General features: G+C 36.4%; 2 protein-coding genes across 10 annotated transcripts in view; both read right to left on the bottom strand.

Annotated features, from left to right (window-relative positions):
- LOC129741846 (uncharacterized) overlaps nt 1-18,601 on the bottom strand; it is a 138,891-nt gene that overhangs the window by 26,882 nt on the left and 93,408 nt on the right. For 4 of the 9 annotated variants that reach the window (XM_055733639.1, XM_055733645.1, XM_055733643.1 and 1 more), the window contains 4 exons: nt 13,927-15,255; nt 12,995-13,378; nt 12,416-12,565; nt 12,197-12,350 (listed from right to left, as the gene is read on the bottom strand). In XM_055733639.1, the coding sequence (XP_055589614.1) occupies nt 12,197-12,350; nt 12,416-12,565; nt 12,995-13,378; nt 13,927-15,255 (2,017 nt within the window). Of the gene's footprint in view, nt 1-12,196; nt 12,351-12,415; nt 12,566-12,994; nt 13,379-13,926; nt 15,258-18,601 lie in introns of all 9 variants that reach the window. The other 5 variants (XM_055733640.1, XM_055733646.1, XM_055733642.1 and 2 more) reach the window with 4 other exon arrangements.
- The window catches only part of LOC129741851 (DNA-binding protein RFXANK), a 134,388-nt gene that overhangs the window by 35,696 nt on the left and 80,091 nt on the right, over nt 1-18,601 (bottom strand). The window lies entirely within an intron of this gene.

The raw sequence follows: 18,601 nt of genomic DNA, 5'->3' as shown, positions 1-18,601 counted from the left end.
GATGTATGAAAACGTCAATATCACTAAGATATTGAAAATTTGATATGGACGACCCTTTTTGCCGGCCCCTTACACTGAATTTAATACCTCAAATCGATTGCACGTCCCTCAAAACTATCCTGTATCAATTTTCATCTGACTACGATGTATAATAACGTCAATATCGCAAAAACAACGAACAGTTAATATGGACGATCCCTTTGGCTGACCCCTTACACAAAATTTGACACCTGAAATCAATTGCTCGTCTTTCAAAACATTCGTGTGCAAATTTTCAACACGATCCGACAAAAAGTAACGTCAATATCGCGAAAACAATATTTGTCTTGTATGGACGACCCCCTTCAGAAGGGGTCATTCGAAAATCTGAAAACATTTTTCATCATTCCTGGTCCTAATGAGCATCCATGCCAAATTTCAGAGCTCTAACTCTTAAGACGGCTGAGTCTATAGAGAACAAACAAACAAACAAACAAACATACAGAAATTGCTTTTTATATATATATATAGATTTGTAATCAAGCGTTATTAACTATGGAGCACCTTAGAAAGATATTAAGTTTTAATAAAATCATGCTCTCACAATCTTTGATCAAGCCGTGGCAAAAGAAATCAGGTTTCGATAATTTACTTCTATTAGAATAAAACTTATGCTTATTGCTGTGATAGTCTATCGATTTATCATTAATATCTCATCAAAGGAAGGTGCATTATTAGCCTGCCTAATGATTCTTAGCTTAGCTTAGCTTAGCTTAATTGACTACTCACATCCACCTTAAATCATTGAACGTGAAATGCAACATGCAATATAATCTCAATCAGTAGTTTTTTATAAGTTTCGTGAAACTTTAAATATATTTTTATCGATATTAAGCAAACGCATTTCAAATTCCACGTTCGCAGGTGTGGCTCAGTAGAACTAATTCCACATCGCCAATGGTTGCTACTCCGTGATTGACCGAGGCCATCAATTTTGTCCAGAGGTCAAATGAATGGTATTTGGGATTGACAGCACATCCACAATGAACAAAACTGATGCTCTCTCTTTATACATCAATAACGGCGCCGGCCACGTCCTAGTAGTCAATGGATAGAAGGAAAATAGAGAAAGGGATTGAAAGAATAATATTTCATGCTTTAGGACCGAGGTTACCTCTGCATCCTAGCAAATCAATTTTTGTTTGGATTGGGTAAAAAGGATATGACTAGGAAACACTTTTGACTAGTGTTATGTAATCAGTGTTAAATTCTATTCTCCTAAGCTCCTGTTATTTGGTTTTAAAACTGTTCAATTCAGATGAGTTTTTTTAGATAACTACATATCAAAATTTTATCAGAAATCAAAAGGATGAGGCCTTATTGATCATTATTTTCAAATAATGATGAATTCTAAGCTTGTTGGTTTTTTACACTGGTTTTTGAATATGAAGTAAAGATGAAAAAATAAATTCAACGTAAGGCCCTAAAATATCTTACATCTGTTTCCCAAAACTTGTTAACCAGTATGGAAGTATGACAAATACTTAGTCTTTTCACAAATTCTATTAATTTTATCTCAAAATTTAAATGGTTTCGGGTTTTTCCTGTCACTATGAAAATTTAAGTTTTACTAGAGTTTGTACGTATTCGATGAAAAATTTGTATAGTATGTATAGATGTCAAAATATAATGTCAAATTAGCTTGTCATATTTTTGTACAAAAATGAATAACTTTAGTAATGCTCTAGTTATTGAAAGAAAAGAATGTGTACTTATCCTTGAATGAAAAAAAACTGCTTTCCAAAAATTTTCATCCAACTTCCTGAGTCACTAATCCTGTGCGTAAAATGGACATCATGGGAGACTCCTTTTAATCCATCGTGGATCCATTTCTTGTAGGATTGCCCTCGCTGCTCGATCGGTACGCGTTTTTGAAAATCCCTGGTTAAACTTGATGTGTTGCAATTTATAGCAATTTTTTTCATTTCAACAGTTCTTCAAGTTCAGTTTCAAGTTCTTCAATTAATTTTTATTTTTTCACTTGCTTGATTTTGGCAGATGAAAAAAACATGTCTTTCTCGGCACGTATTAGCCTGCCTAATGATTCTGAGTTAAAAGTAACTATTTATAGTGAATTTCTTCATGGAAAACATATGGAAAATATGAAATAAACTCATTTTAATAACTATAGGTTGATGTTTAGATCACAATTCTTCAGCTAACTCAAATCAAGCATTTTCCAATAGTAATACGTATATACATCACAACAGAACATTTAAAACTGGAAAAAAAAATTGAATTTATAGTCAGTCAATCGTTTGCTAGCTAAATACAGTGTGCTACGAAAATTTATACACAACATAATATGATACCCTTCGAGCAATATATGAGATGCGTCAAACGCTGCCTGGAGGCATCACTGGTAATTTACCAGATGACAGTGACATGCGACGAAAGAGTTTTGATTGAGTACTTAATTGCTGTAATGGTGGTTAGTATTTTTAGTCATTCGAGATGCACAAAGAATAAATTGTTTCATCACGATTGGGTCACACAGAACCAACGTTAAATAATTCTGTGGTAGCCAACACGTGTTACTCTTGAGAAAACTTGAGTACTTTTGGATGGGAAGGGAACCTGAAAATAATAAGATTCAGAATAAAATTTAGAGAAGTCTAAATTTGATTCTGAATCTTATTATTTCTGTTTACAGAACTGACATGAAATTATCCTATAAACTTATAAAAGAATCAACGAGCCTCAAAACTGAGGAAACATCTAAAAAAGCCAATAAAACACTAAATTTTAACAAAAATGAGAAACATTGGCTGATATTTTTTTTTTTTTGTTTCGATTATAGTCGTTTTACCATCTTTATGGCATTCGCGACTTTATCAACGTTGCAGTTGGCGGATTGTTATTGAAAAACTTATCCGGTACAACTGCGTTCGATGTTTACTCTTGGGCTCGAACTCGCGGACATCGGCTCAGGAGACAACAGACTTGCCAACTGAGCTATATCACAAGCTATATCATTGGCTGATATGAATAAAGCTCTAGTAATTGCTTTTGCTAATTTGGAGCAGTTTTGTAAGTCAAATACTTCGAATTTCATGCATATTTTTAATCCGGAGCTGTTTTAAAGTAAATGTTTTAATTTGCTTTTTCATATCTAGTTGAGCAAATGCTTTAAGATTTTGCCATTCTAAAGTTCGAGCTAAGTAAAAGCTATCGAAGCAATTGCTATTTTCTTATTCTTACCACCTATTGTCTCTATTCCTTTAAACATACAGTTTTCTATTTTCAAGTTTTGATTCCCAACTTGTACGTTTTAGGCAAGGATGGTGATTGGCGAATAAATCGACGAACATAAAATGATTCTCTCACTCTTTGAGGTAACCCATTCCCCGAACGCATTCGAAAAAATTACACACGATGGCACTCAGTGAGCGAACCAATCGGACTTTCCAGCCAACGTCTTTAGTTCATTCAGGAGGCGATTGGGTTGCCTGTCTGCGATGCTATAATCCAATCATCAAGCGATTGCTTTGGAAGATGATTCTGCACAGAAGAATCGCAGACGAATATCATCAGCGAGCGATTGATGATTGCAATTCTTTCGACCGCATCCGATCATTCGTTCTGCTCGCAAATTTGGTTTTGCTACAGTTTGGTTGCCTGCGTTCGGGCGCTTCTGAAAGTAGCTCGAGCGTCAGCATTAGGTGGATCCTTTTTTATGATGAGTAGTCTCATTAATACATTTGATTTGTTGTTTGAATTATGAAATTGATAATTCAGAAACTACTTTTATCAAAAACCGTTTTTAAAGCAAAATATTACCCATTTTCGATTTTAAGAAATGTGTATACATCAACTTAAGAGATGATGGGTATAAATGTAGTGAAAAAAGAAATGTATCCATTTTCATTATCGGTGAAAAGAGATTATACAACTTGTTCATCTTATTATTAAAATAATATCTTCAATTATTAACTTTAAATACTTCATAACTTTTTTTGTGTATTCTTCCGTTTTTCGACTGTTTTTGTTAACATGTATTGAAAAATCCATGAAAAATTATAAAAAAATGTTTCAATTCTTCAAGCAAGTTCAAAGCTTCATCTAGAATGATTTAAGACAAGAAACTATTGATTATTCAAGCCCAAGGTTTCCAAAAAATAACTATGTTTTTGATAAAAAAATTTCTCGAATTCTGTGATTTGAACCAAAACTTCTGTGATGGTTTTCTGTGGCGCAGTTTTAATAGAATTTTCAATATTTTTGTTTTTTTTTTGTAATTTTTTTGTCTAAACTTTGCGATGGTTTAATCATAAGTTTATAATGTTTTCATCATACATTTATTATTCATATATTTACCACATTTGCCAATTTATGTTCATAGTGTTGTTATTTTTTCATCAAAATTTAGCCTTTTATGATGAAATAAAACTCATGATTAGTTTCAAATTTGAACAAATTTTAATCCAAACTAATCTTCATTTTTATATTAATAAATAACACAGGGAAACAGCATTTTTGGTACCTTTGTTTCAAAAACGGATTTTGGAAAAAATTTGCGTCTTAAAATTCAAAACATTTGTCAAATTTAGTCTCTCACCTCTAGTTTTGGTGAAATGGCGTGTGTAAATTTTAAAATTGGTCAGTTTTGGGTAAAATTGATTTTTCATAACTGATAAACAAACAAGCGTACATGGAAACACATGGAAAGATTATTTTGAATCAATTAATAATATCTCATTGAATGTTCTTGTTTCAGAGATACATCACTTAAAATAAAAATTGAATTTTGCAAAAGACCCAAAAGATTTGATTACAACTATTCCTCACATCACTCATGGAAGTCATTAAATATTTGACGATGAATATTTGAGCTCATTCAACAACTTTCAATACCCGTTTTTGCAAATTTGGACAAAATTTTCTAAAAGAAAACTTCAATAACTTTTCTCTCAAAAGTCAAAATTTCTAGCGGTCTTTGGGAAAGTTGATTATTGACTTAAAACCTTAATTTTCAGAAAAAAATTTTGATAGTGTTCTCTATTACTGCCAAAAAAGTTCCCAAATTTGATTAATGTATTTTAACATGCTTTCAAATTTTATCTCGAAACAAATATACTCAAAAGATGGACAATGTTGCTGCATACATTGAGGGGCAAAAATATAAACAATTCTCAATATTTTTTTTTTATCTTAAAAACAAACGAAATTTTATCTTCATGCAATTTCCTAAATCCTCGCTCTGTTCCCATGTTCATTTTTTTCTTCAAACTTAACCATTTGATAGGATTTTAGCCATTTTATCTTCTCCGGCTTTTTCATGGAAAATGACCGATTTTTTTAATATTCAAAAACTATCATCAAATGACCATAGAAATAACACTTATACTAAACTTACAACAAGAAAAAAGTTGAACTTTTGCATTAACCAACCCATCTGCTCCTAAATGCTAAAATTTGATCAGAAGAGATGTTTGTTTGTGAGTCTTCAAATAACGAGATATTTTGAGATTTTGAAATTATAGTTTAAGTAATATAAAAAATCTTCTAATAAAAACCAAATTTAGCTTATTTGTAGCACAATTCATAGGCTTTCAAACGTAGTAAACAGTTTGCAGATATTTTAACTTTTTACTAAGTTAATGAACGATTATCTGCAAAAATTTCATGTTAATCAAAGTTACCCCGCTGATCAAAGTTCCCCCAGTTTACGGTACATCAAAGTTTTAACTTATTTTTCATACCCCTTGGCAATAAAATCAGTTTTTTTCTTTAAAAATAAGAAAGATCATAAAAAAATATGAATATGTTGCGAAGAATTCAAATGTCTACCGTGTAACGTTTGGCCGCAGTATTTTTTTTTTAAATACTGTGTGCGGCGATTGAAAGATATCTGAACGAACGGCGGGCCAATCATTTGCCGATTCGATTCCTTCTTTCAGTTGAACCAGTTGAATCGGATCAGCGAACGAATATCTGGAGCCAGGAAAGTCGATGATTGCATCATTGCATGATTCAAACCTGCCCGTATGCAAGCGCTCAACGTTCAAAACCAGCAGCACTCACAATCAGATTCGATCAACGTTATTCTTTTTCCCCCAGCGTTCGGTTCAGACAAAGATTCGCGAGATCCGAAAGAGCGCTTGAGTGAATCGTTGAAGAGTGCATCGCGATTGAGTGAACGAGTGGATTCAGACCATCCTTGGTTTTAGGTACATTTTCCTGTTTAATTTGAGCATTTTTGACCTCTTTTTCCAATTGCTTAGTGCTCGGGTTGATAAAAGAACAGAACATGGGAAACGGGAACAGATTCGTCGAGGGACGGCATCCAACCTTTAGAGACCTACAATGGTTGGCAATCCACTCCGTTTGCAATAGTCTCTTAAGATTAACCCCAGATGCATTCCCTCTGGAATATTAAGTTATGTATAGTTAGTTTTATATGGAAACACATTTTACCTGTCAACAACTTATGGGATTCGAATCCGAAAGTTTTCTTGACTATACTCAGTGCTATATCTTTGATTCAAAAACCTTATGTAATTTTATATTGAAACGATTTTTTTCCATTAAACCAATGTTGAATTCAAAGTTTTTTTTTGACTCAGAATCAATCTTAAAATTGATTGATTTAGATGAATTTTCATTTGAATCAAAGAATTTTTTCGCCAAACATTCGACACATCTTCATTAGTTTCTGTTTGGTGAACGGGTCTGGGAGAATCTTTTCCGACAACCAGTCAGACCTATTTATTCTCTTCGGAATCTTCCTGCCGCGCAGCCGCCAGATAGCACCGGAATCACGGGATTCCTCCGTAAGAAAGTTTCGACAGCTTTGAGAGGACAAAAGATAGTGGACTCCTAGGTAGGTCATCCAAAATCAATTTGATATCAAATAAACTCTCAACATAACAAAATTTTTCAGGGCAACCATTCATCCAACTAATTTGAAGAGATAACTGTACCGACTGTTCCGGGCTTCCGGTCCAAGAAGATGAAACCCTTCATTAGTTGTTCGAATGAAACTGTCCGCTTACAAACATCGTTCAGTAAGTACTCCTATGCAATGTATGTAAATAATTTCATTTTTTTTATTGTATAATATCGTTTTTTGCGATGTTATAAAATCATGTGTACCATGGACCATAGACTTTTTGTTTGCCCACGATTAATTCAGCCGCCTTAGGACCTGGAAAGCTGAAATTTAGCATGAGTGCTCAGCTCATGAACATCAGGTATGATGAAAAGTGTTTTTAGATTTTTGGATGACCTCTTCTGCAGGGGGTCGTCCATACACCACAAAACTAGCACACGGGAGTATTCAAGAACGGGCAATCGATTTCAGGCATCATACTTGGTGTAAGGGGCCGGCAAAAGGGATCATCCATACAACACAAATAATGTTTTAATAATATTGATGAAAATAAAAAAAAGCACTAAAAAGTTTTCAAGAACGGGCGATCGATTTCAGGTATCAAATTTTGAGTAAGCAGCCGGCCAAAGTTTTCGTTTCTGTTTACTATTTAAAATTTTTGTTATGCATCAGATTGGGATTTAAAATTACGCATCGGGGTTTTAAGAGACGAACAATTTTATCGATGTCATCGAGGGTTTTAAGATAAGACTTACTGATCCATAATGTGGAACAATGGGTTGAAAGTTTAGGACAAGGGATCATGCATATCGACTGTTCACTGTTTTTACTAAAAATATATGGGAATGCATAAGATCGATATGGAAATTTATGCTTAGTTATTTATGTAGATATATAAAAAGTTACAAACTGTTTAACAGGGGTATGTCTTTTGGCATTGGTAAACATTCCCATACAAAATTAATTAAAACATGACACAGTTCGAACAATTTTTGGAAACTACTGAACCGATCAACGTGAAATTTGGTGTGAATCCGTTTTCAAGACCAGGAATGGTTTTTATGATAATCCAAATCCAAAAAGGTGGGCTCCCATACAAACTTAACAAAAAATTGATAAAATTTATACAAACCTCGAAGGATTTTTGTTTGAAATTAATAAATGTAAGCGTTTTCACATAATGAGATGAAATATTGATTGACAAATAAGTTTTAACTCAATTAGACTATATTAGATGTATTGATAGACGCTTCCCATTTTATCATCTGAAGACTCTCATATTCAATAAATGTAACTTAAAGGGTGATACGGTCAAAATTTGGTCGAGGGAAAACGCGTGAAAATCGGTAAGATCGTTTATTTAAAAAATCAAATTAAATTTCTTTTTCAAGTTTAATTAGTACCTATAAAATTTAGAAAATATATTCAGTTAGGCGTCCGCTTTTCCAAATCCGAATTGCCGGGCCTTACTCTTAACCCCTGCCATCAGATTATGTACAGCCACCTTGTCCAACTTCTTCGCCGCAGAAAGCCAGTTTGCCTTGAACTGCTGCTCGTCCTTAGCAGTTATTTTGGTCTTCTTTAGGTTCCGCTTCACATTATTTCTCAATTCGGCGGAGCTCTGGCGTGTTGAGAGGGATCTTGTCCTTGGGAACTAATTTACCTGCACGTTGTTGGCGCCGTTCCATGGCCTTTTTACCGTAATGGCAAGATGCCAAATCCGGCAAAAACAGTACGGAACAACTGTGTTTCTTCAGGAAAGGCAGCAGACGTTTATTCAAACACTCTTTCACGTAAATTTCTTGGTTGACAGTCCCGGAACCTATGAAAATGTTGCTTTTCAAGCCACAGGTACAGATGGCTTGCCAAACCAGATATTTCTTCGAGAACTTTGACAGTTTCATGTGCTTGAATATATCTGCTACCTTTCCCCTTCCTTTTGCCGTATAAAACTCCTGTCCCGGAAGCTGCTTGTAGTCGGCTCTGACGTAGGTTTCGTCGTCCATTACCACGCAGTCAAACTTCGTCAGCATCGTCGTGTAAAGCCTCCGGGATCGCGCTTTGGCCGTCGTATTTTGTTTATCATCGCGATTTGGAGTTACTACCTTCTTGTAAGTCGATAGTCCGGTTCATTTTTTGGCTCGATGCACGGTTGTAGACGATACACTCAGCTTATTTGCGGCATCTCGGAGAGAGAGGTTAGGGTTTCGCTTGAAACTACCGGCAACTCTCTTTGTCGTCTCAGCGGCTTCCGGTTTTAGATTTCCCCTCGATCCAGACTTCCTGGCTGTCGACAAACGTTCCCCAAACACTTTAATTACATTTGTAACGGTGGATTTGGCAACTTTTAGCGATTTTGCAGCTTTGCGTGCGTGTAGCTCGGATTTTCGCGATGCGCGAGCAAAATTTTGATACGCTTCTTCCTTGGACGGCATTTTGACAACTGAAGAGTGAATTCCAAAATCAAAATAGGAGCAACATTCTGCACACACACACACCTTCAAAATGAGGGGTGTTCAGGTTTTTTAAATGCAAAATTGAAAGAAATACGTCAAGTTGATATTGACCAAATTTTGACCGTATCACCCTTTAAAAACATCTCATTTTATTTGTATTTTGTATTCCTTGCATGCAACGCCAACGTTACTTGCCGCTTGAAACTGCTCACATCTCCACAGAGCGCAAGCGTTTAAAATAATGTGAAGTTTGACCCGACGTCAAAAGAAAAACCCGTGTACCCTATAAAGGGTACAAAGGCTTTACATGAAATAGGAGTAACCCAGTCTTTTTCGATAACGGATCAAAATTACACTGTAAGGTGTTGCGCCATATGAGTACCCAGCAAACATTTTTGTAGATATATTTCTAAACAAACTTTGATATACGTTTCATATACATTATAGAATCATTGCATAAAATCAAAAAAAAAAAAACAGCATTTACCTACCAAAGTGGAAACACTATACATACATATTTTTAACTAAGCGATAAGAATTATGCAAATTGAACGATATTCAACACCATATTCGTATATCCTGAAAGTTCTCTGTGCTGAAAGTACGCTGGAGAGCGCAAGTTTTGCTCTCAATGCATGCAAACCGTTGCCAGCGACAATATTTGCTGCTTCGCTCATTGGACAATTTTTCCAAATGAACCATCTGATTTTTAGCAATCCGGTTGCACTGCTTATAGCCAAGTGAATAAAAAAGTTGTTTTCTCAGCTGAATTCCACGCGGGAGAGTGAACTTGTAATCATGACGGACTTTTTTTTCCATATCCGAATTATACCGACTTTATGTTACAATTTTTACGATCGTTTACTTATTTGGTAGGAATTACGATTCGCATTAACATTGTTAACGATTTGAGCTATCATTTCTAATGTGATTTTATGGTTGCTGGGTGTGAAATGTTAAAAACCCTCTTGGGTGATAAGGTGTCCCAACAGAAACATTTTAAAATGATGAAATAAGATCTTAAAATCATATTTTGTTAAATTTTTCTAACAAAATTTAATAATTCAAAAACTATATTTCAAAAATTTAACACGTTCGTCGCCATGGGACCCATATTCGGGTGACGGGTGTATTTCCTGGGAGGCCCCGTCACATCAAAAATGTGTGACGCTCTCTTACTCATGTTAGACGCTCAGTTAAGCCACACCCCAGTAAACATGAATCGGCAGAGAGGTAACTCAAATCGACAGAAGGATCGTAACGATCTCTCTTGCGATTTTGCATCATCTAATCGACAGAGAGGAACACGCAATACGCGTGCCTTGGTTGAGTGCCACGGAATAATCTAAGAGACGCCCTCCAGAGAAATAAACGAAAACGATCCGAATCGTGTTTGTATGTTTCCCTTCGAGACGCGTGTTTGCCTGCCTCAGAAGAGAAGTCGACTGCGACGATTGGAAGCACGCATGTAAAAAAATACAGGGATAACATGCGTGCACACCGTACGAGTGTACGATTCAAACTGATTTCGCAAGTACACATTCCTATCCGTTGCCTCTATAGGTATCTCGGCAGGACAAACCGAACCCAGTAAACATGAATCGGCAGAGAGGTAACTCAAATCGACAGAGGGATCGTATCGATCTCTCTAGCGATTTTGCATCATCTAATCGGCAGAGAGGAACACACCATACGCGTAACTTGGGTGAGTGCCACGAAATAATCTAAGACACGCCCTCCAGAGAAACACACGAACATAATCCGAATCGCATGTTTCCCTTCGAGACGCGTGTTTGTCTGCCATAGAAGTCGATTGCTACGACTGCACCGTACGACTGTACGATTCAAACTGATTTCGCATGTACGCATTCGTATTCGTTGCCTCTAGGTATCTCGGCAGGACAAACCGAAAGAGAATATTTGCGTTCTTGGAGTGTCGCCGAAATTAACCGTTTTATTCTAAGTTCGGTGACTCAACTCTCAATTTTTTGCATGCTCTGTCGATTTTTGACAGGATGCGCTTACTGGGAATGTGAATATTTGCGTTCTCGGAGTGTCGCCGAGATTAACCGTTTTATTCTAAGTTCGGTAACTCAACTCTCAATTTTCTGCATGCTCTGTCGATTTTTGAGAGGACGCGCTATACTGGGACGTTGCAAAGCTGGATGGCGTGACGTGTTAACACGTTCGTCGCCCCGCTCATTTGGGTAGTTTTACTAGCCGGGCCCAAAGAAATTCTCGGAGCGAGAAAGAAAAGAGGAAGAATCCTAGATTTGCAACGTGTGGCTAAACTGAACGACAAACTTGAGTAAGAGAGCGTCACGCGTTTTTATGTGTTTTGCTTCAGTTGTCTCATTTTTCTAGACAGGAGACTTGAGACACTCTCCTCTATCAAAACAAGCATACTCATCTCAAACAGGCTCGCTCATATACAGAGTGGATGACAAAAAAACTCAGTTCTAACTTTGATAAAATTGTTTGGAAATTAAATCGATTCGAAATTCTCCATAGGTAGAATGTTTTTGTTTCGCTCGTTAGGTTTTGGTTCTAGACTAAAAAATCATAGGCAGATCGTGACAGATCTGAAAAGTACCTACCAAATTTTAGAGTATTGCACGTTTGTACACATTTTAAGGTATGGATGTAGGACTGATTTATTCCTTCCTGTGAATTCAACCACATAATTTTTGATCTTACATTAACTTGAGCATTTTTAAGCATTTTTACTTTGAAGAAAAAAGTTGTAAATTAGCAGATGGCCTGTTGCCATAACATATACCGATTTTAGCTCCTAGCGAAGAAATATTTATTTTTTTGGCCTCATCCTTATGTGCACTTACGATTTTTCAATTAAAGCCTGAAAACTCACCCGACTGTCCGAATATGGTGGCCACGTGAAGCGGTGTCGCTCCATGAGGTGAAATCTGATCCTTGGCAGTTGCAAACTTCCGCCGATCCAGGGCCGACTGAAGCTCCCGCAAGCTTCCCTCTCGAGCGGCCATATGAACCCGTCGAATTTTGTTCTGCAATGTGAAAAGTTTGTCGATTAAAATTGTGATTATGTAGGTTGAAATAAAAGATCACTTACCATGTAGGAAGGCACATTGTCCAAAAACGCTTGTATCTCCGGCAGATCGGCTCGCCTACCGAGCAACTTTCCACCGGATCCACTGAGCACTATCACGGCCAGTTGTTCCATGTCGCCCCGATCGATGACCTCCTGGATGGGAACTGCTGCCTGTAAAAGTGGTATCACCGGGTTGCAAGTTTTTGGTGCTCATGAATTTTTTACACACATTGTTAAGGTCAAAGTTTTGCAAAACTTAAATCGGAAAAAAAACTTTGAGATTATTGAACGAAAATATCTAAAATTGCTGCCGATATGCTACGGAAATCGAAGAGAAGCGAACGGAAATGGAAAATCTAGGTGAATTCATAGGCAAGGTTGCGCGCAGTGGAACTTGGTTCGCAAATTGGGTTCGTTCCGGGTGGAGGATTTCGGTGCAGATTTACAGAAATATGATAATATGTACAGAGGTAACGTTGAAAAACGTTTAAAAACTTAACTTTTACTTCGAGAGATTCTATTCTAATTAAAATCTGTATGGGGCGAACTAAGGGGGATTTCGGGGGTTGTGGGGTGTCGTTATGAGAAGGAAAATATTACATTGGACTGATCAGGGTCGGAGGCGGATGGTTGGGCACTGTGCAGTTGGCCTCCATCCGGTTCGCCCTGTACGGTGCCTTGAATCTCGAGTGCCGTACTGGGAGATTCAGCTTTGGGGATGTTGCCGTTGTCGTTGTTGTTGCCATCTTCGTTGTTAGATTCCGTGTTGCCATTGTTGGAAGCATCTTCTGGTTTGTCAGGGTCAGGTTCACCATTTCCGGTGCCAGTTTGAGTTTCAACAATGGCCTTTGGTTCAACTATTGGTTCATCGATTTCTGTCTTCGCGCTTGGGGTGGTCTCATTTTGTGACCCAATTTGATCGTCGTCGTTGGTCATTTTAGCGGTGGGAGGACCGTTTGATTGATTGCTGTCATCGACGAGTTCCTAAACAATAACGATTAGTCGGTATTAAAGCGAAAATGGCAAATAGGAAGAAAGAAAAACGGCATAATTAGACAGAGATCTCGATAGAAGCTATTTGCTAGGTAGACTAGAGAGGTGGCAATTGATAAGACAGACAAAAATGCTTCATAATATATTTGAACATTAAACAAACACAGATACAAACACGGATGCTCTTTCACGATTCTCCCGAAAGCTTTCGCATTGCCACTAATCGGGTCTTCCAAAACAGTTCATGTTTCTACTTCCAAAATACACAAATTGGTAGGTTCAACTTCTGCTAATAGACACAGCGATATAAAGTTTTCAAGTAGGTTTACGTGTGTATTATGCTTCTAGAGTTGCTGATGTTTGCTAGTCAAAAAACAATGGACAACATTAATTGCTGATAGGACACGCTATATAAATGTTTCATAGATTGATAGGTTTCAAATCAAGTTCATTTCATAGTATCAAAAGGCCATAGCAGGTAATTTTTTGTTCTCTTTGAGGTTGTGTGAAACTGAAGCCAAAGATTATAGACATTATACCTCATCACTATTTTTGATATGAACTATTTGGACGTCGGCTTGATTAGAATCGTCGTTGGAGTCGCTCTTGTCGTCGTCTTCATCGTCTGTCTCCTTTGGACGACTTTTTAGCGAAGTTGCCGATTTCGTTGCCGAAGTGTCCGGGCGTTGCTTTACAACGGATTGAGCCGAATGGTTGCTACGAACTGTTGACGCTGATGGTGTTTGGGATGTACCGGAGCGAGTCCTGGTGGAGGCCGATTTGACACTGTTAGCTGTCGATGGCCTTGAGCCGTTCGCTTCGATACCGTTTTCGAGGATTTTTTCTTCAGGCTGAGATGCTTTGACATTGGTTTCGCTTTTCATTGAAACTGCTGAGTTGATTCTGTTTGAAACCGTCGATTGAGCTGATCCAGCTTTTGATTTAGCCGATGATCTACTAGAACCCATTGACTTTGTCGGAGATTTTGCGGATTTTATAGATGTTGCTGAAGATTTTACAGACCCAGTGTCATTCAAAACGCTCTGTGGTCTAGATAAAATGACATCTTCGTTATTGTTTTCGATATTTTCAATCTCTGATTTTGTACTCTTTGCAGACGTCAACACTCTTGTATTTCCATTTCCATCCTCAATAATCGATCTTGCAGATCCAATTCTCATAGCAGTAGTAGGCCTTGAGTCATTTTCAATTTCTTTTGTCGATAAGGCTGCTGAAGATTTACGAGATTTCAATGATTTTGCACTTGGTGGACCCGTGCCATTAATGTGCTCTATTTCACCATTAACTACTTCAGTCCCTTGAATTTCTGTCGGACTGTTCAAGCTATCTTGCTCAATATCGTCCGGAACCGTCTGTTCCGGGGGATTTGTCTCCAAACTATCCTTACTGATCTCACCATTTTCGACCGTATCACCAGCCTCGTCTTTTGCGTCATTCTTTTCTTCATTTGCATTATCATCTTCAATCTTTTCAACCATTTCCACCTTAGCATCGTCTACGATTTCACGATCATCACTCATTACCTCTTGCTCATTCATTTCATTCGCTCTTTTATCCTGTTCCTGACAGTCTGTCATCTCTTCTCCGCCTGTTCCATTTACCTCGGTCTTTTCCAAAGCTACACCCGTTTCCCTATCGACAACATTCGCAGATGATTTGTCTGCCTTCTCGTGCGAAACTTCTTCGGTTTCACCTTCTTCAACCGATTCAGCTGCTCCGTTATCAACATCACCATTCTCAACTGCATCGGCGACTTCTACCGACTCTTTCTCATCAACGTTCTCCTCAGTTGCTTGCTCTGAATCCTGCTGCTCCTCCTTATTCTCATCGGCAGCAACAGCGTCGGCCTGAAATATAAAAGATGAACACACACAATTGTTCGCAATAGATTTGAAGATTTGTGATACTGAGTTTGTTTGATTCCTCAAAAGTTCGATTTTTTTCCAAAGTTAGATAAAGTTTGCTTTCGTTTAAACATTCTTGAATTCGTTGTTTGCTCTTTAAAACAAGGAAAGTGCAAGTGTTTAGCCCTGAATTTGAACGTCTCAGGGTTCCTCTGAACAATATGCAAGTATTGAAAGGGCTTAAAGTTGGAAACATCAATGGTGCTAGAATTGAACAAAGATTAATTTGCTTGCTGTCAATCAAAAAAATAGCTTCCTTTTGAATTCTCTTGAAAATGTAAAAAGTTAAAAAGTGTAACCGAAAAAAGTTTTGTGAGCTGGATTCAAAACTATGCTCAAAGCTTTTGTTGAATTATTTAATATCATCAATAATATTTCAAATTTATAAAAAAGATTAATAATCAGTGGAGCAGTCTTCTATTTTTCCCAATGTCAGAAACATAAAATTGAAGAATAAATAAGGGAACGAATTCAAAATGAAAGTGGAAAACTTGTACATGGGGATTTTTTTTTATTATCTGACAATTTGCGCCGGGGGTCTTCAGATTTTCCCCAAAATTGAAAATTTGGTTCATTTTTGCGACTTAAAAACACATGTATTTTTTCAGATTTCTAACATTTTTATTTTTTGAGTTAGCTTCGGTTAGATTTTTTTGTCAATAAAAAATAACCATTTTGCAAAGCTACATAACTCTGTTATTTTTCAACGGATATTATAAAATAGCACATCAAAATGCATTGAAATTTTATCAGCTTTCCAAATAAAATAGCTGAAAAAAAAATAAATAAAGACCTTCAACATGAAAAGTTGTAAATAAACTTTAAATGGCGTCTAAAAGTACCGGCTGCACCACCGAATATTTTGCAAAAGATACCATTGAATAGCTCAATTTATGATGCAACTTTCATCTGAAGACACCAAAGTGGGCCATCAACTCCTTGAAGAGTTATGAAAGAAATAATGACGATAAATCTCTTTTTTTGCGACGAAAACAAACAATGGTCGAACAACTGCACACTTATATGAAGTAAGCGCGCACTTCTAACAACATGGAAACAAAAGGACTTACCAAAGCAGGTATAAAGCACTACTTTTTCGTGCTTTGTAGAGTATTTGCAGCATAACTGACTTAAAATTTTAACCAAAATTCTTAGTATCGTATTGTTAATGTGATATAACAAATAATGGAAATGTTGCTTTTACAACTTGGTCATATGCTATATAACTTATTAACTTTTCGATCAACGGTCATAGTGAAGCATAATCAATGCCAATAGTAGAAGGTTCAGTCCCTGTGTTTGGGATCACAAAAATGTGATTAAAAAATGAAATATAGACGTGCTTTACATAGTTTTTATATCGGGAGCTAAGCACTGGACACCAAAATCCTTTCCCATTGATCATTAACAAAGAGTGTGGCACAAATGTAGAAATAATCGAAGAGCTCAGTATGGCCAGCCCAGGCTGTAAACAGCATCATTCCCATTGTAGGTAATATGACATTGAAAATATGATACTTTTACCGTATTCGTTTTCTCCATTCGCCCAGTTTTGAGGTTTACCATACTAGAACGAACATAATTCGTCGTCAGTGTTTTGCTACCTCGATCGCTCACAATCGAATCTTCAGTGTTCCACCGTCCATTTTAAATCAAATCTGGGGAATTACGGATGCAAAACTGAGTGCATAAACTTCGAAAAATGACAGCAAAATTTGCAAAACTTGTTGTGACCTGGTGCAAAACTGGGTATAAACGAATACGTTATAAGATTTTTGGATATAATATGAAGTCAGTTTAGCTGCAACACTCTACCGCCCCTACTTTCATAACAGTCCCATATGCAAAAACAAGCAAGCGAGAAAATCAGCTTTTCCTGTTTTGGAATACATTCTTAAATTGTGATCACCACTTTCGGCATAAACGAAAATCGTTTCTAGGTTGTCATAATAAATCGTAAGACTTGAAATTTTCGAAATTAAGTTATTGGTAAGGTCGAGAGCACCATTTTTATTCATTATGGGACTGTTAATCGACCATATTTGAAACCTTTTTCAAATCTACTCGCATAACAGTCCCATACAGAATATTTATTTCTCACAAAGCTACTTTCTAAGACTTATATTTGATCATTTTTGAACTTCTAAATGCAATTGTCAGAAAAAGAACATACAAAATATCGTAAATTCCACATTGTAAGTTGGATCTTTTTACGATTTTTGATTGCGTCCGATAGTTTTTCGCTCAGGAAATCATTCCTAAGGAAGTCAGACCTGCCTTCGAAAACTCGTGTGCATCATTCGACATCAAGTGAGTTAAATTTGTTTTGAATGATTCAAAGCAATAAATCAAAGACTATTTTGCCGAAAGAAGCGTTGAAAAGTAACCAAATCCGTGGTATTTCATGGAACTGTTATTCGGGTATATTTCATATAGGACAGCCGCAAATTGATATTTTTTCGAAATTTGTAGAACAAAACCTCTTTTTTTAGTGTTTTATTTTGAATCCCTATGTTGACCTAAAATGACGAAAATTTATATGGGACTGTTATGCGAGTAGGGGCAGTCTACAAAGCACAAAAAAAATGTTTTCACCTGCTTTGAAAAGTTCTTTTGTTTCCATGTTGTTAGAAGTACGCGCTCACTCCATATGTTAGTGCAATTGTTCGACCATTGTTTGTTTTCGATGCAAAAAAAGAGATTTGTTGCCATTATTTCTATCATAACTCTTCAAGGAGTTGATGGCCCACTTTGGTGTCTTCAGATGAAAGTTGCATCATAAATTGAGCTATTCAATGGTATTTTTTGCAAAATATTCGGTGGTGCAGCCGGTACTTTTAGACGCCGTTTAAAGTTTATTTACAACTTTTCATGTTGAAGGTCTTTATTTATTTTTTTCCAGCTATTTTATTTGGAAAGCTGATAAAATTTCAATGCATTTTGATGTGCTATTTTATAATATCCGTTGAAAAATAACAGAGTTATGTAGCTTTGAAAAATGGTTATTTTTTATTGACAAAAAAATCTAACCGAAGCTAACTCAAAAAATAAAAATGTTAGAAATCTGAAAAAATACATGTGTTTTTAAGTCGCAAAAATGAACCAAATTTTCAATTTTGGGGAAAATCTGAAGACCCCCGGCGCAAACCCGTCAGATAATAAAAAAAAATCCCCACATCACAAATCCAAAAAAAAAAACTTTAAAATATAAACTATATAACCTTTCTTTTTTCATACTAACCACAATAATTGGTAAAGCAAATATTGCGAATTTAAGCTTTTTACGAAA

This window comes from Uranotaenia lowii, chromosome 2 (genome assembly GCF_029784155.1).
Source record: "Uranotaenia lowii strain MFRU-FL chromosome 2, ASM2978415v1, whole genome shotgun sequence".
NCBI lineage: Eukaryota > Metazoa > Arthropoda > Insecta > Diptera > Culicidae > Uranotaenia > Uranotaenia lowii.
The sequence above is the reverse complement of the archived record's forward strand: the minus strand, read 5'-3'. Positions and strand labels throughout refer to the sequence as shown.